Source organism: Phocoena phocoena, chromosome 16 (genome assembly GCF_963924675.1).
Source record: "Phocoena phocoena chromosome 16, mPhoPho1.1, whole genome shotgun sequence".
NCBI lineage: Eukaryota > Metazoa > Chordata > Mammalia > Artiodactyla > Phocoenidae > Phocoena > Phocoena phocoena.
In genome coordinates, this window is record NC_089234.1 from 726,967 (window position 1) to 751,963 (window position 24,997).

At 56.3% G+C, this 24,997-nt stretch overlaps 1 protein-coding gene across 1 annotated transcript in view; it reads right to left on the minus strand.

Moving 5' to 3' along the window:
* INPP5A (inositol polyphosphate-5-phosphatase A) overlaps positions 1-24,997 on the minus strand; it is a 183,950-nt gene that overhangs the window by 95,196 nt on the left and 63,757 nt on the right. The window contains exons 3-4 of the mRNA XM_065894444.1: positions 5,173-5,273; positions 1,572-1,659 (exon numbers count right to left, since the gene is read on the minus strand). Of these exons, the coding sequence (XP_065750516.1) occupies positions 1,572-1,659; positions 5,173-5,273 (189 nt within the window). The remainder of the gene's footprint in view (positions 1-1,571; positions 1,660-5,172; positions 5,274-24,997) is intronic.

A 24,997-nucleotide genomic window follows, 5' to 3' on the forward strand; every position in this document is an offset into this window, starting at 1 on the left:
CCCACGGAGGCCCGTGAGCTCACGCCGGCTGTCAGGGACTCTGCCAGCTTTCCCACACACGTAGCTCTGACACGGGTACCCGCACGATGGGCTGCCACATCCCCCTGGGGAGCTGCCTCCGGTGCCCTGGCCCCGTCACAGCTCTCGCTCTGGAGGCTCCTTCGGTATCAACTTGGCCACTCCTACCTTCTCAGAACCCATGTGGATGGTCTTTTTCTTCATCCTTTTACTTGTAAAATACCCATCTTGCCACCTAAAGGAGACTGTGAGGACCCAAGCATGGTGTCCACGAGGCAGAGGCGACCAGGGCCACGGTGGGCCATGGCGGCTCTACTGGCCGAGCAGGGACCGAGGTCTCTGAGAGGGGGAGGCGACGAGGGGCTCCGCTAACCCGCCAGCAGCAGCCCGGGGACGATGCTGACGGCCTGACGCTTGTCACAGTGACTGGATCTATGGGGTTTACACATTGTACCAAACTCTGACAGATCCCAGCCATGACCTTTTCCAGCCCTTTCCTCTCCCGGCCCTCCTGGCGCTCCAGAGACACCACCTGACGTCCTGGCACTGGGCGACGCCCATCGCCAAGTCCTTCTTTCTCCACAGCTCCTGCGGCTGCGGCCCTTCAGGGAGCTCTTCCTGACGCTGTGGCCCTAAGCTGCTGCTAACGGTGTGGTTCTCACTCCAGACGCTGCCGTTTCCATCTGAGTAAGTCCCACTTGGGGAAAGCATTTTTATTTGCAGGATGAACTGCGGAGAGGGAGCCGTCGGGGAGAAAGGGGAGAGAGAGGGGGGCTGTGTCCCCGCCCTCGAGGCCTTGCTGGGCCCGCCACCGTGGGGTGAGGCCCCTGCGAATGCGGGGAGGGTCCCCGTGGCGAGCAGCGTGGCAGAGGCAAGACCCTGGGATGCAGGATCTTGCAAATGCAGCTAAAGACAGAGAAACGAACCTGCAGCCCGTGACCACCTCACAACTGGCATCAGACGCCCCGAATTTAAGGCCTGAAACCTGGCAGCAGCCTCTCTAAGCAGAGGGGAAGCGCGGTGGCACCTCTGCCCCGGCCGCTCTACACAGGACGCTCTTCCCAGCCCCCGCTCCCCGCACGCAAGCCCCGGTCCAGGCAGCGGGCATACGGTCACCTGCTGCCGGATCCCTGGGCCAGGGATGCCTTGAGGAGGGGACCCAGCAACCAGCACCTGCAGCAGGGGACGGTGTGAGCGGAAGGCCGTGGAGGACAGATGACACAAGACACTAGGGAGCACAGGCGGCCTCAGGGCTCCCCAAACACGGTGAGAGCCTCCCAGCAGCAACGGCCACTCAAAGCTGGCCGACCTCGCTGCTCCGAGACGCCCCCGCCTGGCCCTGCACCCGGCATGCCCGTGGCCACCACGCCAGCCGGGGTTGCTTCCCCGGGCATCCACCGTCCCCCAGACCACTGTCACACTGTAATTCACGCACAGCCGCCTGTGCCCGTGGCAGAGCTGGCCACCGAGTCTCTTTACGTAATCAGAGGATGGCAGCTCCAGCAGACTCTTGGCTCGGCCAACGCTTACTCCAGGAAGGAAAGTGTGCTCACCGTGAAGTGTTCCTGGGACTCGTAGTTTTCATCCAGGTAGACCCGCGCCCTGCTATACTCTCTCATCGCATCACCGGACAGCAGCTCTCTGGAAGGAAAAGAGGGAGCGTTTAACGCACAGCCACACGGACACCGCACGCTCTTACAGGAGCGCTTACGAAGCACAGGAATGGCAGCTTGGAAACCATGCTTTACGTTGTCCTGAAAACAACAGCAACGGGGGGAAGGAAGGGGGGGAGGGGAAGAGGAAGGAAGGAGACGGGGAGGGGGAGGGGAAGAGAGGCGAAGGTGGCATAAACTGAGACCCACTATGCACCCTCAGCGCAGGCCGCTCCATGCCAGCCGTGAGCTGAGCAGGATGGGGGCCCCTCGGGAAGCTGACACAGGGAACTCACCCAGGGCCACACACCAGGAAAGCTCGAGTCCACAGCCTGTGGGGCATCCTGGCTATTTGCACCCGGCCCTCACAGAGGCCACACAGGCGCCCCCAGGCCTGGGCAGTCCCGCCCGCATTCGCTCCTCACGGGAGAGAAGCTGAGGACCATGACCAAGTGGCCAAGGCTTTGCAGCAAGAAGGAAGGAAGGGTCTCCAGACGTCCCTTATGAACAGGCTCCAGCCCTGACTGCACACCTCACGGCCACACTTTGTCACCAGAAAACCCTTCAGCAGGTGACCTCGCCGCCATCTCTACAGACATGGCCGGGACAGAGCTGTGGTGCACCCTTGAGTTCTGTGATGGCGCCGGATGGACAGAGGCACCTGACACCCCCCCAACCAGTGCCCCGGCAGGGGTTGGAGGACATGGGTGCTGTGTGACCAGCCAGCACTCAGGACAGGAAGAAGAGGGGCTCCAGCTTTAAGGAGTGACACTGAGGAAGGCAGGAAGGAATAGGGAGGAGGGGAAGGAAGAAGATAAGCCTTGAGAGGATCAAACTAGTCCTCAAGCACCTACCTGCCTGCTGGGATGAACCCCAACATGCTTTAGGGGGCGAGGCAAGACGCAGACACGAAACACACACAGCAGCAGAATCAAAATTACTGACATGTTGAAGAGCAACAAATATGACCCATAATCTACAAAAAAAGGCAACAGAAACAGATGTAGAAAGAATAAAAATGATGGAGTTTGCTGAAAATAAACTTGAAACAGATATTAGAAATGTAACCAAAGATTTAAAGGAAAACATGGACACAAATGAAAGTTCTAGAGCTGAAAAATACAGCCTCAGAAATAAATTCACTGAATATGCCTAACAGCAGATTAAAATGTAAAGAAGAACAGACACAACTATATCCAAACTGCAGCAAAGAGGAAAAATGGACTGAAAAAAAAAAAACAAAAGTGAAAGAGCTGTAGAGACCTGTGTGACAGTCTCCCATCAGGAAGCCAGAGTCCAAGAACAAAAGAGAAGGGAAGCAACCACGCAAAAGCTTCTCCCAAATCTCAATGAAGTCATAAACCTACAGGTTGAAAAAGCTCAAAGAGCCCCAAGCAAAATAAACACAAAGAAAATCAAACTAAAGCAAAACAATCAAGTTGCTGCTGACCAGCTAGAAAGACAAACTTAGCAGTCAGGAAAAAAGACACAAGATATACAGAAAATTAAGACGAGAACAACAGCCCGGTTCTCCTCAGGAACAATGGCACACAGAGAACAATGGGACAATACCCTTAAAGCACTGAAGGGAAGAAATGGACAAGCTAGGATTCTGCTTACAACAAAAGCATCTTTCAAAAACAAAGACAAAGACCCTTTTCAGATAAACAAAAGCTGAGAGAATTGACCAGCAGCAACTTGTGTTGAGATAAATGTTCAGGTTCTCAGGCTGAAGGAAAATGGTGCTGGAGAGAAAGCTGACTGTACGGAGAAGGACCCACCCCGGGAAGGGCAGGTGACTCTAGTCAAACAGGTGACATGTTCTCTCACTTTTTAACCTTTTCAAGAGGCAACCGACGGTTTCAAGCAAAAATAACAACATGTATGTGACGCAGAGCACAGGCAGGAGTAAAACATCTCCGACAACAGCAGGGGGACGGCAGGGGACGGTGGGGGACGGGAGCCGTGGGATCCCGCGAGCTCGGACGCACAGCCCTGCCGGGCGCTGCCCCTCACCTGCGTCTGCTTGTCGCTGATGTGCCCAGCTTCTCCAAAGGTGTTCTTTTCTTACTGACTTACTGCAGCTCTTTATATATTTAAATACTGACGATTTCTGTCAGTAAAGTATGTTGCAGATATCTTTTCCCAGGTGTGGCTAAACTTTTACTTTGTTTATAGTGTCTCTTGATAAAGCTTTTAACTTCAACATGGTCAAATGCGTCAGTCTTTCCTCTTGTGGGCTGCACTTTTGCACCTTTTTAAAGAAATCTCTCCCTAGATGCTCTCCTAGACTTTACTCTTGAATTGTCCTCGGGCCTTTTACATTGACTCAGTAATAACTGAAATTCATCCCTGTGTGTGGAGAGAACAAGACGTGCTGGGGACCCAGCTTCATGGTTTCCTGGCCCAGGACACCGGTGGTACCGCCCCCTGACCCAGCCGCCACCTGCTACACACTGGGGTGAGGCGGGGCAGGAGCTCCGCTGCCGCGCATCCAGGTGCCGCCTGCACGCACACGCGCACACACGCACGAGGCCCTCGGGCCGGGGGGGTTGAGGACACCCCCTTGCTGTGTCTCAGTGGTACTGCAGCGAGTCCTGCCTCTCGGCACTTCCATATTAATTCTAGTGTTAAGGTGTTAAGAAAACATTTTGACTGAAATTGCCTTAAATTATAGATTATTTGGGGAAAGTGTGGTAGCTTTTAAAAATCTGCCTTTTAACAAAGGACCCCACAATTTGACAGCTGAAAACACGGATGGCTTGTGTCATTCCACGTCACTGGGGACTGTGACAGGGGCCGAGGCCTGGGACAGCAGCTGGACTCAGCCTCAGGCGGGGCCCCAGGCTGAGAGCCTATAGAGGCCCCCCACCCGCAGACCTGCACACCCCACATGGCCCCGGCCCACCCCACCCACAGCCGCCTTCAACGACCAGCCTCACAAGTGGCACGTGTCACCTCCCCACACTCCACCGGTGGGAGCAGTCACAGGGCCCGGGGTCTGGGGTCTGGGAGGACAGGGCCACATCGCAGGGGACACAGTGCAGAGAGGGTGCCCCAGGCACTGGGGCCAGAGGCAGGAAGGACACTCCGGCGGCTGCTGATACCCAGGGCTGTCCGGCACGCAGCCTCTTGGCCCAGGCCTGCCGTCCCACCTGTCCTGCCCCTGCCCCTGCGCCTACCTCCCGAGGCCCGGGCCCTCGCTTCCCGTGTGGCGCCAGGCAGGCCCGCCGTCCACAGAGCCACACCGACGATGGCGCTCTGTGCCCGTCCCACTGTCACAGAAAAGCTGTGGGCTGCTGCGTGGACATCAGCCCCGTCTGTCCCCGGCCGCAGCAGAAGCAGAAATAGAAGCAGCAGGCTCACGGCCATCGGGCCACGTGACCGCATCTCGGCCTGGACCCGGGGGGCGCTGTCACCCCACCCCGGGCCTCGCGCTCACACGAGCGTGCCCCCCACCCCAGGAGGAAGCAGAGGGACAAGCGGCTGCCCCGGGACGTACCTGACGAACTTGTCCACGTGCGACATGGAGGCTTCATAGTTCTTCCCTCCGAACTCCTGGCAGTGCAGGGCCAGGAAGTGCGGCCTGTGCGCGTGCACGACCTGGGGAGGAAACGCGGCAGCGTCAGGCCCCGCGGGGCTCCTGCCACAGTGCTCTCCCCACAAGTCCTGAGGATCTCGGTCCCCAGGGCCGTTCCCTCCCCGTTACTACAAATCCTCAGAAAGGATTCCCAATTCCTCAGAACCTTCCTCGGTAATCTGGGCATTTCCTCCCAACTATAGAGTCCCGCGTGGCAGCTGCAGGGCACCTGCAAAGGCCCAGAGGAGCAAACATGCATCCTAACCTCACACGTGAGGGCAGCCGTCACTGATGCTGCTACGGCCACCAGCGGGACCTGGTCCAGCCACGCGGCCCCTGGGCCGCGGAGCCAGCTTGGCCCACCTCCTCTCAGCGCCGCCCGCCCACCACAGCCCACGGGGCCAGGCCCGCCGCGTCTCCCTGGTCGCCAGGGTCCCCTGCCTGCTGGGCTCCGACTAAACTGGCCCCGAGGCAGCACCCAACCCGCCCACACTTCGGCCACTCGACCTGGAGTTGTCCTCGAAGCTGCGGCCGCTGACCCCCCCCAGCGGCTCCTCCAGGAAGCTCACAGGGATGGTCCCGAGAGCGCCGTCCAGCTGCCCCCCGCTGCCCACACCCAACCCTGCACGGACCCAGCCACCCCCAGGCGGTGGCACGGACCTGCGTCTCACCCCTGCCGTAAGCCACGCTAGGCGTCTCCGGGCAACCCACAGGTCACCTGAGCAGGTGTCGACCCACACGTGCTCACGAGGGGGCCAGGAATCCATGGCCCTGCCCTCCTGGGGTACCGGGGACAGCGAGTCACCGATGGGGCACACTGTGTGGTGACAAGGCGGCCGTGCCAGGACATGCACCGGGGGCGTCAGCACGGCCTGGGGGAGCAGCAGGGGCAAGGGCTCCTGGGATTGGAAGGGCAGCGATGGAGGCATACCAGGAGGCCAGGCAGGGCACTTGGAGGCCGAGAGGCTGCCTATCCCCACCTGCGCCCGCCCCTCTGCCCTTCCTCGGCTCTGCGCTTCTCCGACCCCTCCCTGGTACCTGCTGACACGGCAACACTGCCGGCTCTGAAGCCCTCACCAAAACCCACAGAACTACCTTGTCCCTCCCCAAGCCCACCATCCCAGAGGCAGGTCCCCTACACAAGGCCATCCGCGCCTAAGGCCACAGTGTCAGCGCCTGAACCCGACCTTGGCCACCACCGTGTCCTGCCCGGAGGTCAGTGCACCATGGACAGGTGAGGGCTGCATCCAACGGGCCTTGCGGAGATGGGTGCTCTGGGAACAACAGCTATGTGGTCCCTGATGGGAAGTGGCTGCATCGAGGGTTCGGCCAGGCCACGCCAGAAAGTCGGCCACGGGGACAGAGGACGCAGGGCATCAAGCCCTGGGTGCCACGCTTCTGCGAGTCTCAGAAGGAAGCATTGCCCAGCAGTAGCTGCCCCTGACCCGCAGACGGCAGACAGCACGTCCAGCCTCGGGGAGAGTGACTGGACCTGGTCCTGCTCCAGCTGTGACATCAAAACACAATCCCCAAGACGGGGAGGCTCTTTAAACAGGAGGAAAATTCAGACCAGAAAGTGTACTTTTCAGCCGCGTGGGAAAGGCGATACCAGCGGGTAGAGTGGCCTGCCCTGGCTCGCACCCTATGCTCTATTTAAGCGGGTTTACGGGACGCCCACTGGGGTGTTTCCTCTTCCCACTGAACACAGGCGTGGACTCTCTCTGTCCCTGGTCACCAGCCTCAGGGCTCAGGCTCTCGGGGACGGGGACCAGAACAGGCCCAGACGTTTCCCCAGCTGGTGGCACCACAGCCCTGCCCGGGGGCAGGGGTGGGGAGGAACAGGCGGCTTGCCTCGTGCGAGCTCAGTCCTGCTCCGCACAGGCACTAAAACACAGACTCCGAGACAAGCTGGATGCCACCCGCCGGTGGCCCCCTGGCAGGCGCCCTCACACACGATGCTCCCCGGGCAGCCCTTGCCGGCACGGAACGATCACAAGACAAAGTTCAGGAATCCCAGGGGTATCCATGCAGCAAATCACATTCACCAACCGGAAAAGACTGCAGAATGGTCTCCGGGCCTGAAGCCTGGATGCAAAGGGCACAGGGGACCCCAGTCAGGAGAGGCTCTGGGCCAGCCTGGGTCAGATCGCCAGACCGACCTGCCCTCAGGCCCAAGGTCGAGTGTGCACAATGCCAGCCACGCCCACAGCCGCACACAGCAGCCTGGGCACACGGAAGCCACCAAAGGCTCCCTGATGTGTGCAGCTCTGTCACCCACCCTCTGCAGTACCCGGATCAACATATAAACCAGAGCTTCACAAAGGGGGCACAGAATTCCCCCAGGAGCAGTTCCTCCCTGGGAAGCTGGTGACTTCACAAAAAGTGAATGCGATGCTCTGACACACGCAGATCGTCACGAGCGCGACTGTAAGGTTCGTGACACCAGTTCCTGTAATTCTGCAGCGTGTTCTTTGCCCAGCTCTACAACAGGGGCGGGAAAAGGAGAAGGAAGCCCCAGAGACGCTTGGGTTTTGTGGGTGAAGACGGGGCCCCGAGTCAGTGACAGGTTCCTGCAGTTCACACTGTCACCTCTTGTAACCGAGGCTGCAGGTCACCAGATCGTGGCTGGGACCACGACCCAAGTCCCCAGGAGAAGCCAAGCGGAGCCGCTTTCCAAGGACTTTCCATTATGAATTAGGGCAGCAAGGACGAGGGGCCCACGTGCGGCCGCGTTAAGTCACAGACACACGGGGTCTCTCTGGGCAGGCCTGCCCACCTGTCTGCCTTCACCCGAATCCCATACACGTCGCCCTCGTGAGACGACTCTCAGCTGTGGTTTAAATTGAAATCGCCGTTTATGGCACAGAATTCACTCTTTAAGTCATAGGAAACTCCTCAGACATTTGACTCTGATCCCACAAATCTCAGAAAATGGAGGAATCCAAAAAGAGCAGCCCCTCGGGAGTGGGCGGATGCCCCTCGTGCGGACTCCAGAGCATCTGGGCGGCGCCCAGCAGAGGGGCCCCTTCCTGGGACGTGGAGCCGTCTCCGCGGTGGTTTACCTCTGAAACCCGTGGCGGGCTTGCCTGAGCTACAGGGCCTGGAGGAGCAGGGGCCCAGGGCAGCCCCCACCTACCCGCCCGAGCCTCAGCTGCAAAGGAGAGACGAGGCCTGTGTACAGATGGTGCGGGGACCGGGCACCGGCGAGGGAAGGGGCCTGGCAGTACCACCGAGGTGGGTGCTCCAGGAGCTGCTGGGGCTCTGGCCCTGCTGTGGGCCAGGGAAGCCCCTTCACAGCCACAGCTGAGGAAGCAAACGCCGGCCCGGGGGTGGGCAGGCTGGGACCTCGCGCCCGTGGGGGGCCGCGCCTGAGCTTACAGCGGCACCGGGGACGCACGGGGCGGGCACCACGCCGATGGGCACGCTGTGGGCTTCCCGGGCACTCACGGGGCCAGACAGCCCACTCCTCTCAGTCTGAGGTCACCCTGCGCAGAGCACGTCTCCCTACAGCACTGCCAACGTTCTTCCCGAAGGACCAGCCCGTCCGCTCGGGTTTTGCCTTAAACAACTGGGAAGAGGTGACACTCAGCATCAAGCCGGAGGGTCTGCTGGCTCCTGGACGCACGGCTCCATCTCGCCCTGGCGTGCGAGGCTGGGGTCCGGGGCTGCACCACAGAGCGCCCAGAGCAAGAGCAGAGCTGGGGTTCCCCTGCCTCTCGTCTTCCCAGCCCGCACACCTGCGCACCAAGTCCGTCTGATCCCAGGCTCATCTCCACGTGTGTCTCCCCTGCCCCACCATGCTCCTCCCAGGGCCTCTTGCATCTCCACCTCCAAGAAAAGACGTGGTGCCTGAAAGCCCTCCAGGAGCACTTCTTCGTGCTGTAAACTCACAAAGGAAAGGGACAAAATGAAGAATTGAAATTCTCAGAAAAACTGGCTTACGAGGTTTCCATTAGGACTGTGCTTGGCCAACAACAGAAAACCAACAACCAGCCGCTTGCATAAGGAGGCCGGGCTGGCAGGAAGAGATGGGGCACCTGCTCGCAGACGGCATCCAGGAACCAGCTGCTTCCACCATGTCTGCTCTGCCACTGCGAGCACTGGCTGTCATCCTCGTGACTGCAACATGGCTGCAAAGCCCCCAGGCCTCATGCCTACATTCCAGGCGGGAAGAAGTGGAAAGGGCATAAGGTTAAAGGAAAAGGGGAAAGGGCTTCTTTTCTAGTGCTTTGCCTACTTTAGACAAGAAAGCTCTCGCCAGGGACTTCTGCCTACACACTGTGTCACAGGACGCCCCCAGAAGCCACGCACAGGTGGCACTGGCTGGCACTCTGCAAGCAACAGAGCCTGGTGTGGGTCACATGCAACCGTACATCGGGGGGGGGGGGTGCCGTCTGCCCCCTCTGCTGCAGCCTCCGCCACACCACGTACCCACCTTCCAGTCTCCCGAGTCCCAGGCTGAAGGACAATTGTAGGGTGGCCACATCTGTGACCCCCTTTGGTGCCATGGTCTCTGAAGACCACTGGTTAGCAAAGCCCTGGGCACAGACAAAGGGCTTGCTGACTAAGGAACCTGCTGTCCCTCTTCTCTTGACAGCCCCCCCGACCTGAGCCCCTCTTCAGAAGGCCGCGCTCCAGCCCAGTCAAGGTGCTGGGTGCAAACGTGCCACAGACATGCAGGTGCTTCCAGCCTGCCCAGTGCCGGCGCCTGCGACTCGGCACACAGACAGGGCCGCGTGTCCGCGTGTCCACATGTCCCCACGTGTCCTTGGCCTGGAGCCGTGCGGGCAGCTCCCGCCCCTCCACGCCTTGCCCTCCAGTCCCCGCCACTGTGTTCTGATCTTACTCAAACACGAAGTCATCTGTCCCAGCACAGCGGGAGGGAGACTTTCCGGCTGGACTCCCTGCGCTGCAGCTCTGCCCAGACAGAGGCTGGGGAGCCCCACCCAGCAGAGGTGAAGCCCCTGTGTGCCCACAACACCATCCCCGACTGAGCCACTTTCTGGGGAAGGATGACCCTTATCCAACACATTTTAATTGGTAATCACAATTAGATTTAAATTTAAACACAATTAAACTTAAACTAAATTTAATTCCAAATTTAAATTATAGTGAAAGTAAATTAACCTGAAACTGAATTTCCATTGATCATCAGTTTAAATCAACAGCCAAATAAAATGACTGATATTATTTTAACTCTTGAAACTCAGCGTCTTCCACACAATGACCCGAACGACACTTCCCGATGGCCGAGCACGACCACCTTTAGGGACAACAGGCACACCTGCCTTAAGCGCACACGTGTGAAAAGTCAGATCATGAGCGGTTACCGTCACGACGGTTATGAACTTCCCAGCGAGTGTGTGTCTTACTTGGGTTCCCCTCTGCGTGGAGAAGCATGTGCAGGAGACCTCAGCACGTGCTTCCGCCTGGCTGTTGACAAAGGTCCCGTCCACCTAAACCTGAACCACCTGCATTACATGGATGCACCTGGCGGAGCGCCTGCCAGTGGAGCCTGGGCGGCAGGGGCAGGGAGCCCGATGGGGACACAGTGGAGGAGGGGAGGCCCTCGCTCCCCACCACGAGAGCAGGTGGCCAAGGGGTGCAGGGAGCGGCAACCCTGGAAAACCAAGCTCCAGGGAGCAGTGCGGCCCTGTTGAACCACAGTGACCTCAAGTGGCATGGACACAGGCCCCAAGTTCAGGGCTGCTAAGAGATCGCCCGACATGCCACCTATCGGGACCCCGCACACGTCGGCGACCTCGAGGGCCGCTCGCCAGGCCTGGCCATGCCTGGTCGCAGGTTCCAGCTGGCGTGGCCTCAGGTGCCCCATCCACACACAGCGGGCATGAGAGGACGTTTCAAAAGCCAAAAGGAGGTGTTTAGATGAAATCACGCCGAAATGTAACATAAAGAGGCCAAAGTCACGTCTCATTTGAAAACGAAGCTATTCAAATGACAAGATCCTTATCACAAAACATTTCAGAAGAAAAGTAATGAATGATCATGGAAACGAACAGCACACACTAAGGGGCACGCCGCTGCCATTTCTCTACGCCCACAAGTCGCACGTTTCATTTACAACCAAAGGTGACGGAACAGATCCACACGGGCTTTCCCTGAACAGCCGGAGATAAACTTGCAGCCAAGTACCGGGAGCTCCTGCTCTAAGAGTAGACTCAGAAGAGCCTCGCTCCCACCTCTGGCAGCAAAAGCACCAGCGGGGCAGCGCGGGGCTTCACGACGGTGAAGGAGGAGCCTGACGGCGTCACGTGGATGGCTGGATGCCTTCCTGCAGGCACGTTAAGAGCAGTGACTAACACCGCAACTCCATCCAGGACAGGCCACTAGGGCATAAATTGGATTGAAAATCACATACACCAATATATTTGTATCCACGAGTTCACAGCGATACTAAAAACCCCACACGTTAGTCGTCTTGGAGTCAGGACATTCTTTTGAAAACTGGTAGATAAAGAGAACGAGGCAAGAATTCATCCTGCCTCTCTCTGTACCTGCGCCTCTGGGGAAGGAAACCAAGGAGGGCAAGCGTCTCCTTAGGAAGCATCCCAGCTGCCTGGCCAGCCGCGACCACAGGGAGAACCTGGAGGGCATCCCACCGCGCGAAGCGAGTCACAGAGAGACCCCCTGTATGACCTCACTCACTCGTAGAATCTAAAGCCAAACTCTGAGAAACAGAGGATAGAAAGGCAGCTTCCGGGGCTGGGGAGGGAGAAGGGGGTGGGAGATGTAGGTCAAAGGGCACAAGCCTCAAGTGATAAGATAACAAGTTCTGGATCTAACGCACAGCCTGGTGACCAGTCCACAATGCGCAGTTGCACGCCCCAGGCCCTGCGGGCGTGGGAGGGGCTGGGGGAGGGGCTGGAGACCAGAAACCCTCCAGGGAAAATCCCCGTAAGCACCGGCCCACAGGACCAGGTTGCAGGGCGCTGGTGAGACTCTGCTTCTGGAGAGAAAAAGGGAAGCCAAGAGGGCAGGTGGCCTTGGCAACCGGATAAAGGGGCAGAGGAGAAAGGGGGAGACGGAAACGCTGAGACAGAGGAGAGGCTGCCCCTTCACTGCCCGACCGACGCCAGGCAGGGTGGCCTCCGTGCTCCGGACTTCGCTGGACGGACAGAAGAGGGCGCTGTGAAGCTAGGAATCCTACCCATGCCGACACCGTGGGGACAAGCCAGAGGAAGTTCAAGTCCCTACAAAGCCGCTGTGAACAAGTCAGCAAAAATGTACACGTCCCACGCCAGGAAAAGGCCCTCCGCCCGGAGAAGGAATCGCGAAGCCGCACAGAATTACAAGCCGACATTGCAAACGGAGGCAAACGCACTCAAACAAGCACGGAGGTGATGAAAACACACCTGGAATTAGAAACACAAAACTAAACTAGAAATGGACCCAAAAGAGAGAAAGAAAAGTGTGGACTAACCTCAGGAAAGAAATGGGAGAAAAAGACAAAATCATCACAGAGAAGAAGAGCAAATTACAAAGTGCCCGAGGGAGAATCAGCTTCAAGGGAAATTCAGCAAGAAAGTGAAAACAGCGTCATGAAGAGAGCAGTGGAGAAAGGAGTGACGGTGGCCGACAGGCAGCAAAAGAAGAACATCTGCCACCACGGGCCCCAGAGAGGAAGGGCAAACCCAGGGACCAGAGCTAATACTTAAAACCATAACCCGAGAAAACTTTCCAAAAACAGGAAAAGACCTGAACTCACACACTGAAGGGCTTACTGAGCACCTGAGAAAATTAACCCCAAACCACTGACTCCTGGACATACCCTAGCGAAACTACTAGATTTCAAAGGTAAAGACACCATCCTCCAGGTCTCCAGGAAACAACATCAATGAGACCCTCATCAGGACCAACGTACAAGTCACGGCAGCAGCAGAACAGCCTTCACTGAAGACCTCAGTGAGACGAAGCGTAAGGCAAGGATTACACACACATCAGCCAACTGCCCTTCAAACGTCAAAGCCAGAGAAAAGCAGTTCTCCACATAGAAAATCCGGTCAGTTCTGTCCCCACGAGCCCTTCCTGAGGATCTACTGGAGCGGGGCTGGGCAAACGTTAACCTCGAGAACCAGATAAGACGGTAGGCTCTGCAGGCCAGCAGTCTCCGCGGCAACGCCACTGGGCAGGTGTGGACAAGATGCTGTGTGAGTAGGCGTGGCCACTCCCAGGAACTTGATCCCAAACCAGGCAGCAGGCGGGATGGGCTGTGGGGCGGGGAGGTGGTGCTGACTCCTACTTAAAGCAGCAATGATAATACCGCCTGCCGGAGTCCTCCACGCGTGTGGACCTAAAGCACACGCCACACAGAAACGCATACGATGCCAACGTTTGTACATCATACGTGAAGGAGCATAACGTTAACCAGAAGCAGGGGGAAACCTTTAGGCCCGTGTATCGAAACCTACAGCAACCACTTAAAAATAGTTTACAAAAGGCAAGAGGCCAATAAGCAAATTTAAATAGAATGCAAAACAAAAAAAAAGAAAGAAAGAATCCAAAAGAAAGCAGAAATGGGGAAACAAAGGGACAAACCAGGAGGTACAAACATAAAACAGATAATTAAACGGCGGACCTCAAATCAACCGTATCAATGGTTACGTTAAATGTGGATGGTCTGGGCCCACGCTGAGTGGTAGGGCTGCAGGGGCCCCTGTACGGAACAGCATGGAAGGTTCTGCGGGACAAGGCAGCGCCAGCACCAGGGGAGATGGGCGTGCAGAGTCACACGCGGAAGGGAACGGGCAGAAGGACACACGGGAAGCCTGGGAGGCCTCCTCAGTGACGGCAGGGGACCCCAGGGGGTGAAGAGCATGCGTGGTAACCAGACAGAACTCGTCGGGAAGACACACAACCACACATGTGTACATGGCCAGTATCAGAAACTCCCACTCACAGGAGCACACACACACGTGCACACAGACACACGCACGCACACACACGCGTGCGCACGCTGCCCTAACAGACCGCACGGAACAGTCCAGGCCGCAGCTGCATGGCGCACCCGCTTCCGTGGCCCACTCACCAAGAAGGGTCATCGCTGGGCCACAGTAAGTTCCCGTGCCTGCTGCCCAGGGCTTTCTGAGCGTCCACGTCCCTAGGCGCCTGCCTGGGACAGTCGCCGCGCACAGGCCAGACACAGAGGAAGCACCAGACGGCATGTCAGTTCGACGCCACCACAAATGCTGCGGTGCCGGGACCGGCTGTGGGGATATACCCAGGCCCCGGGGCCGCGCAGTCATTCCCGCCCCAGAGCCACACGTGCCAGTTCCGGCCCAGAGCTCTCTGGGCAGCTAAGGATGGAGCTGCTGGCCTTCCCCAGCCTCTGGGAAGGAGCTCTGGAACCTGAATGAGCCCAGACAGAGATCCCTTTGGGTCCGATGGCATGGACATCTTGAGGATGGACAGGAATGTCCCTCCAAGGTGTGGGCAGCACGCTCGGGTCACGTCTGGTTGGAAGGAACTCAGTAAAGCGGGAACTGGATGGGGCAGAGGGCTCCAGGCCCCCGGGAGGGTCGGTGTCTGGCGCCTCGGCCCACCTGGGCTCTGGCTTGGCTCCCACCCTGCCCACCTGGGACAAGGTCACTGCCCAAACTGCACACGTGCTCGGCCAAAATTCTTTACCAAAAAAAGGAGCTTCTGCGAACTTGAGGGAAAAAGTAGGCAACTGATAAAAATAGGTGGGTTCGTTCATAGGAAGGCTCAAGAAAAATATTTTGGAAAAGAGCGAAGTAGAAATTTTGGCAAGGAAGAGCCTAGGGAATTAAAAAAACCAAAAAATACACACCATGCGGCCAAAAAGCAGCCCCTTCCTGATGTTGTGCAGGTGGCCCAGTGAGAGGGCGGCCCTCGGCTCCCAGAATGCAGGAGAGCAGCCCTGCCATCCCCTCCCCCCAACTAAAAATAGAAACAGCCAGGCCTGGTTAGGCTTTCTCCAAAGAGAAGTATCTGAGTGACCTAAAAAGGAATTACATCCTACAAACAGCCCAGTGGAAGCCGGGAGAGCCAAGATAAGGAGCCGAAAAGGGACAAAGGAATTCCTCCAGAGGAAAGATGGCTGCTACTTACCAACTATGCCTGAGCACACCCTGCACACAATGTCTGCCCACCCTTGGCCTGGGCAGGCGGGGGTGTCCTCTGGACACCCGGACTGCCCCGGGGCTGCGCTGGGACTGGCTGTGGGTGGAGGCTGGGTGCCCGCCCCCAGGAGGCCCAGACTCAGCTCCTGGTGCCCTGACGGGGCGCCGTCCCAGAGCCCAGGCCCCATAGCAGCCGCCGGCCGGCACCCAGGACACCACGAGTTTCTGTGACCTCGCCAGCAGGCAGAGGGCCTGGCCGTCCCATCAGCGAAGTTGTCTCCCTGGCCCCGTGTGGGGCAGGAGGACCGCTCCGCGTCCTTGGGGTGGGTGCGGGCCTGGCCGTCCAGCCCAAAGTGCAGGGCTGGAGTTTTCTTAGTGCAGCCACTGGCCGTGGCACCTACAGGCACGCTGGACCGCCGACTGCAAAGGTGAAGCAGCGTCCGGCAGGGAGGGCAAGCCACTGCTTTACACCAGATCCAGACAGCTGGACACAGGACAGCTCCTTTTAAAGAGGCAGAAATATGGAGCTTGGTTGACTCTTAACAAAACCTGTTGCTTTGGGACATCAGATTTTATATGAACGGATTGATTTTAATTTAAAAAGCACTCTTCCCAACCAAGGTGGGAGCAGGACCAAAGCCGGTCCTGGGCCGACACGTGAGGCCACTGCGCGCCCCGCACGCGCCCACCCGGCTTTCCACATTGACCGTAGGGCCAGCTGGCGGCCACAGACTCCTGGGCACAGCACAAGGTGCCTTGGAATCCCTTCTGGAACCCTGCTTCCTGAAGCCGGCCCGTGTTCCTTGGGGCCATTTGCAGCGCACAGGGTACTGTGATCACCGTATAAGAGTCCAGATAAGCCCCCACCCCCGCCCCGGCCTTTCATCACAGTGGCTTCCCCCCAGCCCCAGCCACCCCCTAAAGACTATCTCTTCCCCGGGACCCTGGACCCCAAGGAGGCAGCCTCCAGAGTCCCGGCCCGCAGGCTCCCCGCCTTGCACCCATCTCCTCTCCCTGCCGGGGCTCCAAGCCTCTCCCAGTTGCCACGTGGTCCCTGCGCTGGGGTCCCAGGTGCCCGGGTGAGCCCAGTCCCCCCAGGTCCTCAGGCCCCACCCCTCCAGCTGGCCCCGCCTCTCCAGCTGGCCTGCATTCACCCCTTCTTCCCGCCGCTCTCCTCCCCACCTCGGAATCCCTGTGTCCTCGCCTCTTCCTCCTCTGTCCTCAGTCAGGGAGGCCACCTGACCCCCTTCCACCCCTGGGCCCGACTCCCATCAACGCCCCCCCCCCGCCTCCTCCCTCTGCCTGCTCTGTGGCCCTCGCACCCCCAGCACCGCGTCTCCCAGCTTAGGGGCCTTTGGAATCACAGCGACGGGCACCGTCCTGTTAATGCAACCCGGCAGGTCTCGGAACCTCTAAACCTCCCTTTCCTCACGTGGGAAACAGAGTTTGGCAGTTTGAGCCCATCGCAGGAGTGAGAGGCCGCAAGCGCCCGCCACGCAGCAGCTACAACTGAAGGAAACAGGCCGGAGGAACGTGAGACATGGGTCGCCTGGAGTCCTGTGGCCCGTTGTTCCCATGCGTGTGGATTTAACGCAGGTGCCTTCGCATCGTTACAGCGAGCAGCACAACGAACCCTCTGCCCTATCACTGAAAGTCCATCACACCCGACCAGTTGCTGAGCTGCGGGGCCCTGTGGGCGTGAGCCCCACCCCAGTATCCACTTCGGAGGGGGTCCCGGGGTCAGGGGTCAGAGCACTTTCCAGAAGGGCAGCCTGGACACACCGGTGGCACCACGTCAGTGGGCTCCAAGGGGGCGTGGGCCTTCGTCCCAGTATCAGGGGCAAAGAATGCAGCCACGATGACACCAGCGAGCGAGTGGCTCTTCAAGGGCCAATGAGGATTCTCCGCTGCACCACTGGGTCCCCTGGAATCGCTGTGCTGTGCCTCACTCGCCGTGAGGATGAGCCGGCGTCCACGGGCACAGCACAGGCGAGCGATGTCTGCAGCCTACCACCAGCTCTGTGTCTCTGTAAAGGACCTCAAACGCTGACGCGTAGGGTGAGGCTGGGCACGGGGTGAGGGAGGGCAGCTGCAGACCCGCGGCGGCCGAGCCCACAGCAGGGGGCGGAGGGAAGAACTGGCACTTCCTGCACCCCCGGCGCCACCCAGAATCCGAGCAGGCCCGTGCCCCTGGTCTCGCCTCCTCCAGGCCCCCGTCCTTCCTGTAGGAGTGCGCCGTTCCTGTCCCCATGAGCCACATTAGCGGATCAGGGCACACACCAGAGTCTGGCTCGCAGAGGACGACAAGGAAAGCAGTGGAAACACCGCCTCAGGTTTCGTGCGAACATACGTGTCCACGTCAGGTGGGTGAACAGGGTGGGAATCTTCGGTCACGTGGTGGGCATGTGTTGACTTCACAGAAATGGACAGACAGGCTTTCCCACGGTGGCCTCACCATCCTGCGTTCCTGCCAGCAGGCTCAGAATGCGCTGCATCCTTGTCAACGCAGGACGTGGTCAGGGTTCTGTTAATTGTATCCAGTCTGACACATACGAACTGATATCTCACTGTGGTTTTAATTTGCATTTCCTGAAAGCCTAGTGATGTTGAGCACCTTTTCACACGTTTACCATTTGTGTATTTTCTTCCGTAAAGTGTCTATTCAAATCCTTTGCTCATTTGTAAACTGGGTTCTCTGCTTTCTTATTATTGACTTTTGAGAGTTCCTTGTACTTTCTGGATACAAGCCCTTCATCAAAAGTGATTTACAAATATCCCTCCCACATCTGGGGTGCCTTTTCCTCTAACAGTGTCTTAACAAAGAGCAGAAGTCCCTAATTATGCAAAGTTCTAGTTTATCAGCATTTTTCTTCTATGAGTTGTGCTTTTGGTGTTATATCTAAGAAATCGTTGCCTAACCAAAGCTCATAAAGATTTGGGGGGGGGTGGGACTTAGAGCTAAATTTATTTGTCTGTTTGCTTAATGTACATTTCAGGTGTGCAGCATTGTCACCGACACCTGTATACACTACAGAGTGATCACCACCACCAGTCCAGCTGCCATCCACAAAATTTTTTTTGTTTTTTTGCGGTACGCAGGCCTCTCACCGTTGTGGCCTCTACCGTTGTGGAGCACGGGCTCTGGACGTGCAGGCTCAGCGGCCATGGCTCACGGGCCCAGCCGCTCCACGGCATGTGGGATCTTCCCAGACCGGGGCACGAACCCGTGTCCCCTGCATCGGCAGGCGGACTATCAACCACTGCACCACCAGGGAAGCCCCATCCACAAAATTTTTGTCTTAAGTTTTCTTCTAGAAATTTCATAATTTTAACTTTTACATTTAAGTCTACAATGTATTTTAATTTTTGTGTATGGTGTGAAGTATGGAAAAATTTTTTTTTGCAAATGGATGTCTGATTGGTCCAGCACCATTTGTTGAAAAGACTGTCCCTTATCTAATGAATAGTCTTTTTATAGCCTTTGTCAATCACTTAGACATATTTGTGGGTCTGTTTCTGCATCTCTTTTCTGTTCCACTAATCCATATCTCTGTCCTTTTCCCAAAAGCACACTGTCTTGATTGCAGTAGCTTTGTAGAAAGTCTTGAAATCAGAAAGTGTGACTCCTTAAACTTAACTGTTTTTTTCCAACACTGTTTTGGCTATTCTAGTTCCTTTGCTCTGCCATATACATTTTACATTTTAGAATCATCTTGCAGTCTTCTACCAAAATGTCCTGCAGAGATTTTGATTGGAACTGCAAAACTGGTGGATCAACTAGTGGAGTTGACATGTTAGCATAATTGAGTCTCGCAGTCCATGAACATGGTACACCTCTCCATTTCCTTGTATCTTCCCTGATTTCTTTCATCAGTGTTTTATGTTTTCAGTGTACAGACATTAACATATTTCATTAGCTTTATACCCAAGTATTTCATTTTGGTGCTACTGTAATAAGTGATCATATCTAACAGAAAAATATGTTTTCAAATTGATCTTGTATGTTGCAAACTAAATAAGTTGACTTATATTTGTAATAGTAAAGTTTCTGTGGATTCCTCATGATTCCCAGTCATGCCTTCGGCCCAGACACAGTCTAACCTCCTCCTTTCAGATCTGTGTGGCTCTATTTCCTTTCTTGCCTGGCGGCACTGGCTAGGACCTTCACTGCCACACTGAACAGAGAGGTGAGACCAGGCACCCTTGCTCTACTCCCACTCCCGAGGCAAAAAAGCATTGCGTCAGCTGTGGGGTTTGTAGTGCCCTTTACAGAAGCTCCTGCGCAAGCTCCTCTCTATTCTTAGTTTGCTGGGAGTTTGCATGAGAGATGGTTGTAGAATTTTGGCAAATGCTTTTTGTGCATCTACCGAGATAATCACGTGGTCTGTCTTCCTCAGTCGGCTGACATGGGTAATTGTATTTATTAATTTCGTATGTTAACACCAGGCTTCTGTTCCTTGGTACTAATGCATTAACTTTTTGATATGTTGTTGTTTATACGCATGCTTGTGTCGCTTGTATCTTTATATATATAAATAGTTTCATATATTCGATTTGCTAAAGCTCCATGAATTTTGGCATTTACTCCGTGGGGGATACAGGTCTATCTTTTTATTCTGTGGCGCCTCTGTCTGCCCTTGCTGTCAGGGCACTGCTTGCATCACAGGATGAGTTAGGAAGCATCGCCCATGCTTTAGTCTTCTTGAAAAGTTTCTGTAGAATTGTTATTGTTTCTTGCTTAAATGTTTGACAGAATTCGTCAGTGAAACCATCTGGTCCTAGAGAGTTTTTTTTGAGGGAAAGTGTTTAGCAGAATTTTAATTTAATAGAGAGCTCATTTATTTCTTCTTGACTTAGCTTTGATCCTTTGTTTTTCCAAAAACATCTTCCTTTCATGTAAGTGTCCAAATTTATTAGCAAAAAGTTGTTCATGATATTTCCCTTACTATCTTTTTATTGTCTGCAGGATTTTTAGTGATGATTCCCCAATGTAAAATTTCTAAAATTGGTCACTCTTGTCTTCTCCTTTCAGAACTACATATAGAAGAGCAAATTAAACCCAAAGTGATGAAAAGAAAGGAAAACATAAAGAGCAGAAATCAGTGAAAGAGAAAACAGAAAACAACATTGGCGCAATCAATAAAACCAAAAGCAGGTTCTCCAAGGTCAATAAAACTGATAAACCTCTAGCCATACCGTTGACTGACTTTTCTCCTCTTTAAGGGTCCTGTTTCCCTGCTTCTTTGCCTGCGTGGTCATTTTTTATTGGTTGTAAACCATCAAATTGTAAATTTTGTCTTGCTGGACACTAGCCTAGAAGTTCTCTCTGGCTATAAACTGGGGTGAGTACAGGCTCCTTTCTCATCCCCTCAGTCCTGCCTGCTGCTTGAGGTCTGAAAACTACTGTTTCATATATGTTTTCTGGTCTTAATTTGTTTAAGCAGGAGGATAAATTTGGTACCTGTTTCTCCATGTTAGCTGGAAGAAGATATTACTCATCCCATTATTCTTTAAGTTATTGTCAGGGAAAATTGTGAAAGACTTTCAAATGGGCATAAAAGATTAGAGGTGCCCTGTCCCTGTTCAGGTTATCTCTGTCTTTAATGATCTCTGAGCTGTTTTACAGTTCTGTGAATTCTAAACACCAGCAGTGATGCAAAGATTCTTGACCTCAAGAACGCCAGTGTCGGGCTTCCCTGGTGGCGCAGTGGTTAAGAATCCACCTGCCAATGCAGGGGACACGGGTTCGAGCCCTGGTCCGGGAAGATCCCACATGCCGTGGAGCAACTAAGCCTGTGTGCCACAACTACTGAGCCTGCGCTCTAGAGCCCGCGAGCACAGCTACTGAGCCCGCGTGCCACAACTACTGAAGCCTGTGTGCCTAGAGCCTGTGCTCTGCAACAAGAGAAGCCACGGCAATGAGAAGCCCGTGCACTGCAGCGAAGGGTAGCCCCCACTCGCCGCAACTAGAGAAAGCCTGCGCGCAGCAACGAAGACCCAACACAGCCATACATAAATAAATAAATAAATATTATTATTATTTTTTTTTTTTTAAAAAAGAATGCCAGTGTCTGGTGGCACACAGCTCATTCCTGGCCAGTCCTACATCCCTTCTACAAATTCGTCTCAGCACCACAGACAGGAGAGCCCATATGTTTGCTCTTTGGATTCTTCTTTGAATCAGTTCTAACATCTTACCGGATCTCTCATTAGTAAATAACAAATATTTATTATCTCAATAAAAAATCAGCAATACTTGCTCATTTTTCATGTTGGATGTGAGCCAGCGTCATACCTGTTTTATAATTTATCTATAGCATTACTATAAACTTGAAACAAGCCAAGGGCCATCGATAGAAAAATGACTTTAAAACATGATGGCCTATCCATCCATTTGATGAAATACCCTGAAGCCATTAAAAGAGAGTGTATATTAATCTACAGAGAAAGATTTCCCAGTTTACCAAACAAAGAGTAAGATGTCCAAGTGCGCTGACCTGCGACTGGCTAAGGAAGGGACCTTTTCCCCAGGACACACAGACATTAGACGTGAGGGTGTGACATCAAGCACAGGCAGAATGGGGGCGGGGACACTTATTTATCCTCCACTTTGTGCTGTTTCCTCACTGCTGTTCAGCTGAGAGCTGAGCACACGCCACGTGCAGACACGCTCCAGGCTCTAGGGATGCAGCAGCAGGACGGGCCCTGCCCCAAGTGCACCGTCTCTGTAAACTGGAAAGTTAAAATCGACCTCCCACCAACCTGGCCTGCAGTCACTAGGATTAGTGACCATCAGAGGCAGAATGGCTGCGCCTGCCCGTCCTCAGGTCTGGCTGCAGCCTCGTCCAGGGCCTTCCTGAGGACCCTGCAAGCCGGTTCCTGCAGCCCAGCCCAGAGCAGCCCTAGGCCACCCTGGGCTGTTTCTGGCTGTATCTTGGCAGCACCGTGGAAGCTCCTGAGGGCGGGGTGTCTGGCCCACTCCCCTCTGGCCCCCAGCACCCTGCACGGAGGCTGGCACCTCCCAAGCCATGGTCTGTTCCTCTTTGTATAAGGGCACTGATCCAATGACGGCCCCACCCTCATGACTTCACCTGAACGTGATCACCTCACAAAGGACCCGCCTCAAATGCCATCACAGTGGGGATGAGGCCCCAGCATATGAACTTGGGGGCAGAGGTGGAGGCTGTATGTGCAGAATACAAGTCCAGGTAGTGATGAGCCCACAGAGCCAGATAAGGCTGGGGGAGGCCAAGAGGGTGACCGGAGGGGCCTCTCCAGGGGGCAGCAACCACAGGACGAGGAGAGTGGGGCGGGGGGGCAGGCACAGAAGGAGGCAGCGGTGTGAGTGGGGCCGCCTGGAGGCCCCGCATGGACCCTGGGCCCTCAGCCCAGGAGACGGGAAGCAGGAGGGCAGCAGGACCTGGGTTCCATTTGCAGGGCACTCCGCTGCTCACAGAGAAAGGACGGGGGTGTGGCGGCCCCCCGAGGGAGATTCCCGAGGGACCATGAAGGGGGCTGGCGAGGCTGCCGCTGGCCTGGAAGTGGGTGAGGGTCGCTGGCGATGGTTCCAGGAGTCTGAGGCCTGGGGAGAGGTCACAGCTGGGATGGGCACAGAGGGCAGGGAAGCATGGGGAGGCCAGCAGGGGTGAGGCCAGGCTCTGCGTCTTCTGGAAGGCTGACCACCCTCTCTGGTGCCGTGGCCACGTTCGGGACAGAGCACACGAAAATCTCAGTTCAGAACTAAGGATGGGAACATAAACAGTATTTCCTCCTGTCTCCTGCATTTTTACGGTGATCAAGTTTGACAAAAAAGCAAAAATTACTCCAAGGGTTCTAGAAAACATGAAGGTTGTATTCAATTCTCCTGTTTATAAAAGCAGGTCATTAAAAGACTACTTTGAAAAATATCATAACCGCGTAATAGAAACTCTAGGATTTTTTTTAAAAAGTACAGCCACCCAGCTCCCCGTGTCTCAAGGCCCTGCCCCCTGGGCCCTGGGCCAGCGCCAGCCTTGCTCTGGGTGGGGCTGCTCGGCTTCCCGACCCACAGCTGCTGGGCTGCGGGCAGGGGGCTGAGCACCCCACTGACCAAGTCGGCCCAAGGAAGGCGGGGGGGAGGAGGCTTGTGTTAAAATCTTACTTTTAAGAATTGCCACTGAAATTTCTTCCTCCTCAAGAGGCTTCTGCTCACAAACCGGGAAGAACGTCCCGCAGCTCTCATCACTCCTTACTTCTATTCCCTTTGCCAAGGCGGAGTGTTCCAGAAAGGACGCGGGCGCCCTGCACACCGACCCCGAGAGAAGCACCAAGCTGCCTACCCGCCAGTCGGTCTCTGGTTCCGGAAACAGCCCGACATGGCTGAGTGCGCAGCCAGGAGGCTCAGAAAGGAGGAGGTCTGTGTTTCCTGGGGATCAGACTTCACAAAAAGTGGAGCCGCCGCCCTCTGAACTCACCCCCAGACCACCGGTCCTAACTGCACCGAGGCTCCAGGTCATCAGTAAAACAGGAGGGAAAAGGAAGGCTGGACGTGAGCCCCGCGCCTTCAGTCTGGGGCCTGTCAAGTCGGCGTCTCACGCCGGCTCCCCGTGACTGATCCCAGGGGCCTCTCACCAAGGGCAGCCCAGCGCCCGAACAGGCCTCCCACCTGCATCCTTGAGGGCATCACCGCCAAGACCCCTCCCAGCCCGGAGCCAGGCCCGCCACCCACCACATCTCACACCCTGTGCTCCTCGGGCACTGCCGAGGCCCAGCCATGAAAAACAAACGAACAAACATGACAGCTGTTCTGGCCGAAACTAACACAGACCAGGGAACAGACAGAGCTGGACGGATGGCTACGGCCACACACCAGGGCCTCTCACTCCACGGCCACAGGCAGAGGGAGCCGCTGGAGCCGGACCGCGCCCCCGAGGTGAGCCCTCGACCAGGAAGGTAGTCTCGCCCTGCCCCCTCGGACAGCTGCCTGCCTGGAGCTGATGCAACAGCTCTGCCAGGCCAGGCTTCGGCCGGGGCCCTGAGGTCAGCTCTCCACCTGGGCAGGGCAGAATGTGGGGAAGGAAGAGCTCAGAACCCCCAGGTGACGGGGAAACGAGCCCCACTCACTCCCACAGACACCCCCGCCACGGCCTCTTGCCAACCCCACCCTCCGGGGCCTCAGATGCTTCCCAGGGACCCGCCTGCCTTCCCAGCCGAGACCACCGCCCACCTCCAAACAGCCCAGGCAGACAAACCTCATTGGACTCTTCCCTCTGGACCCGGCTGCATCTCCAGGGCGGGAGCAGAACCCGCAGCCCACCCCCGTCCCCCCAGTGGGCTGAGCATCTGGTGGGGTCAGGCGTGGACAGCTCAGACCAACAGACTTGACAGGCGGCCACCCCCCAGTGCCAGCAGGGACGGCAGGAGCCCAGGGCTGCCCAGTGGCCCACGTGTCCCACATGGGATGGTCAGGACACCGAGCGCCCCCGAGGGGACCCGCCAGGTGCCACCCCTCAGCCCCTGGGGTCTCAGCAGCCCTGAGGCCGGCCCCCAATATCCGCACTTCCTCCTGTTCACAGAACACACGTGCTGGGCTCGTCACGCTGTCCCTACCCCAGGCTCTGCGGGCTGCGGCCACACTGGCCTCCTGGTGGCCCACAGTCAGCCTGCAG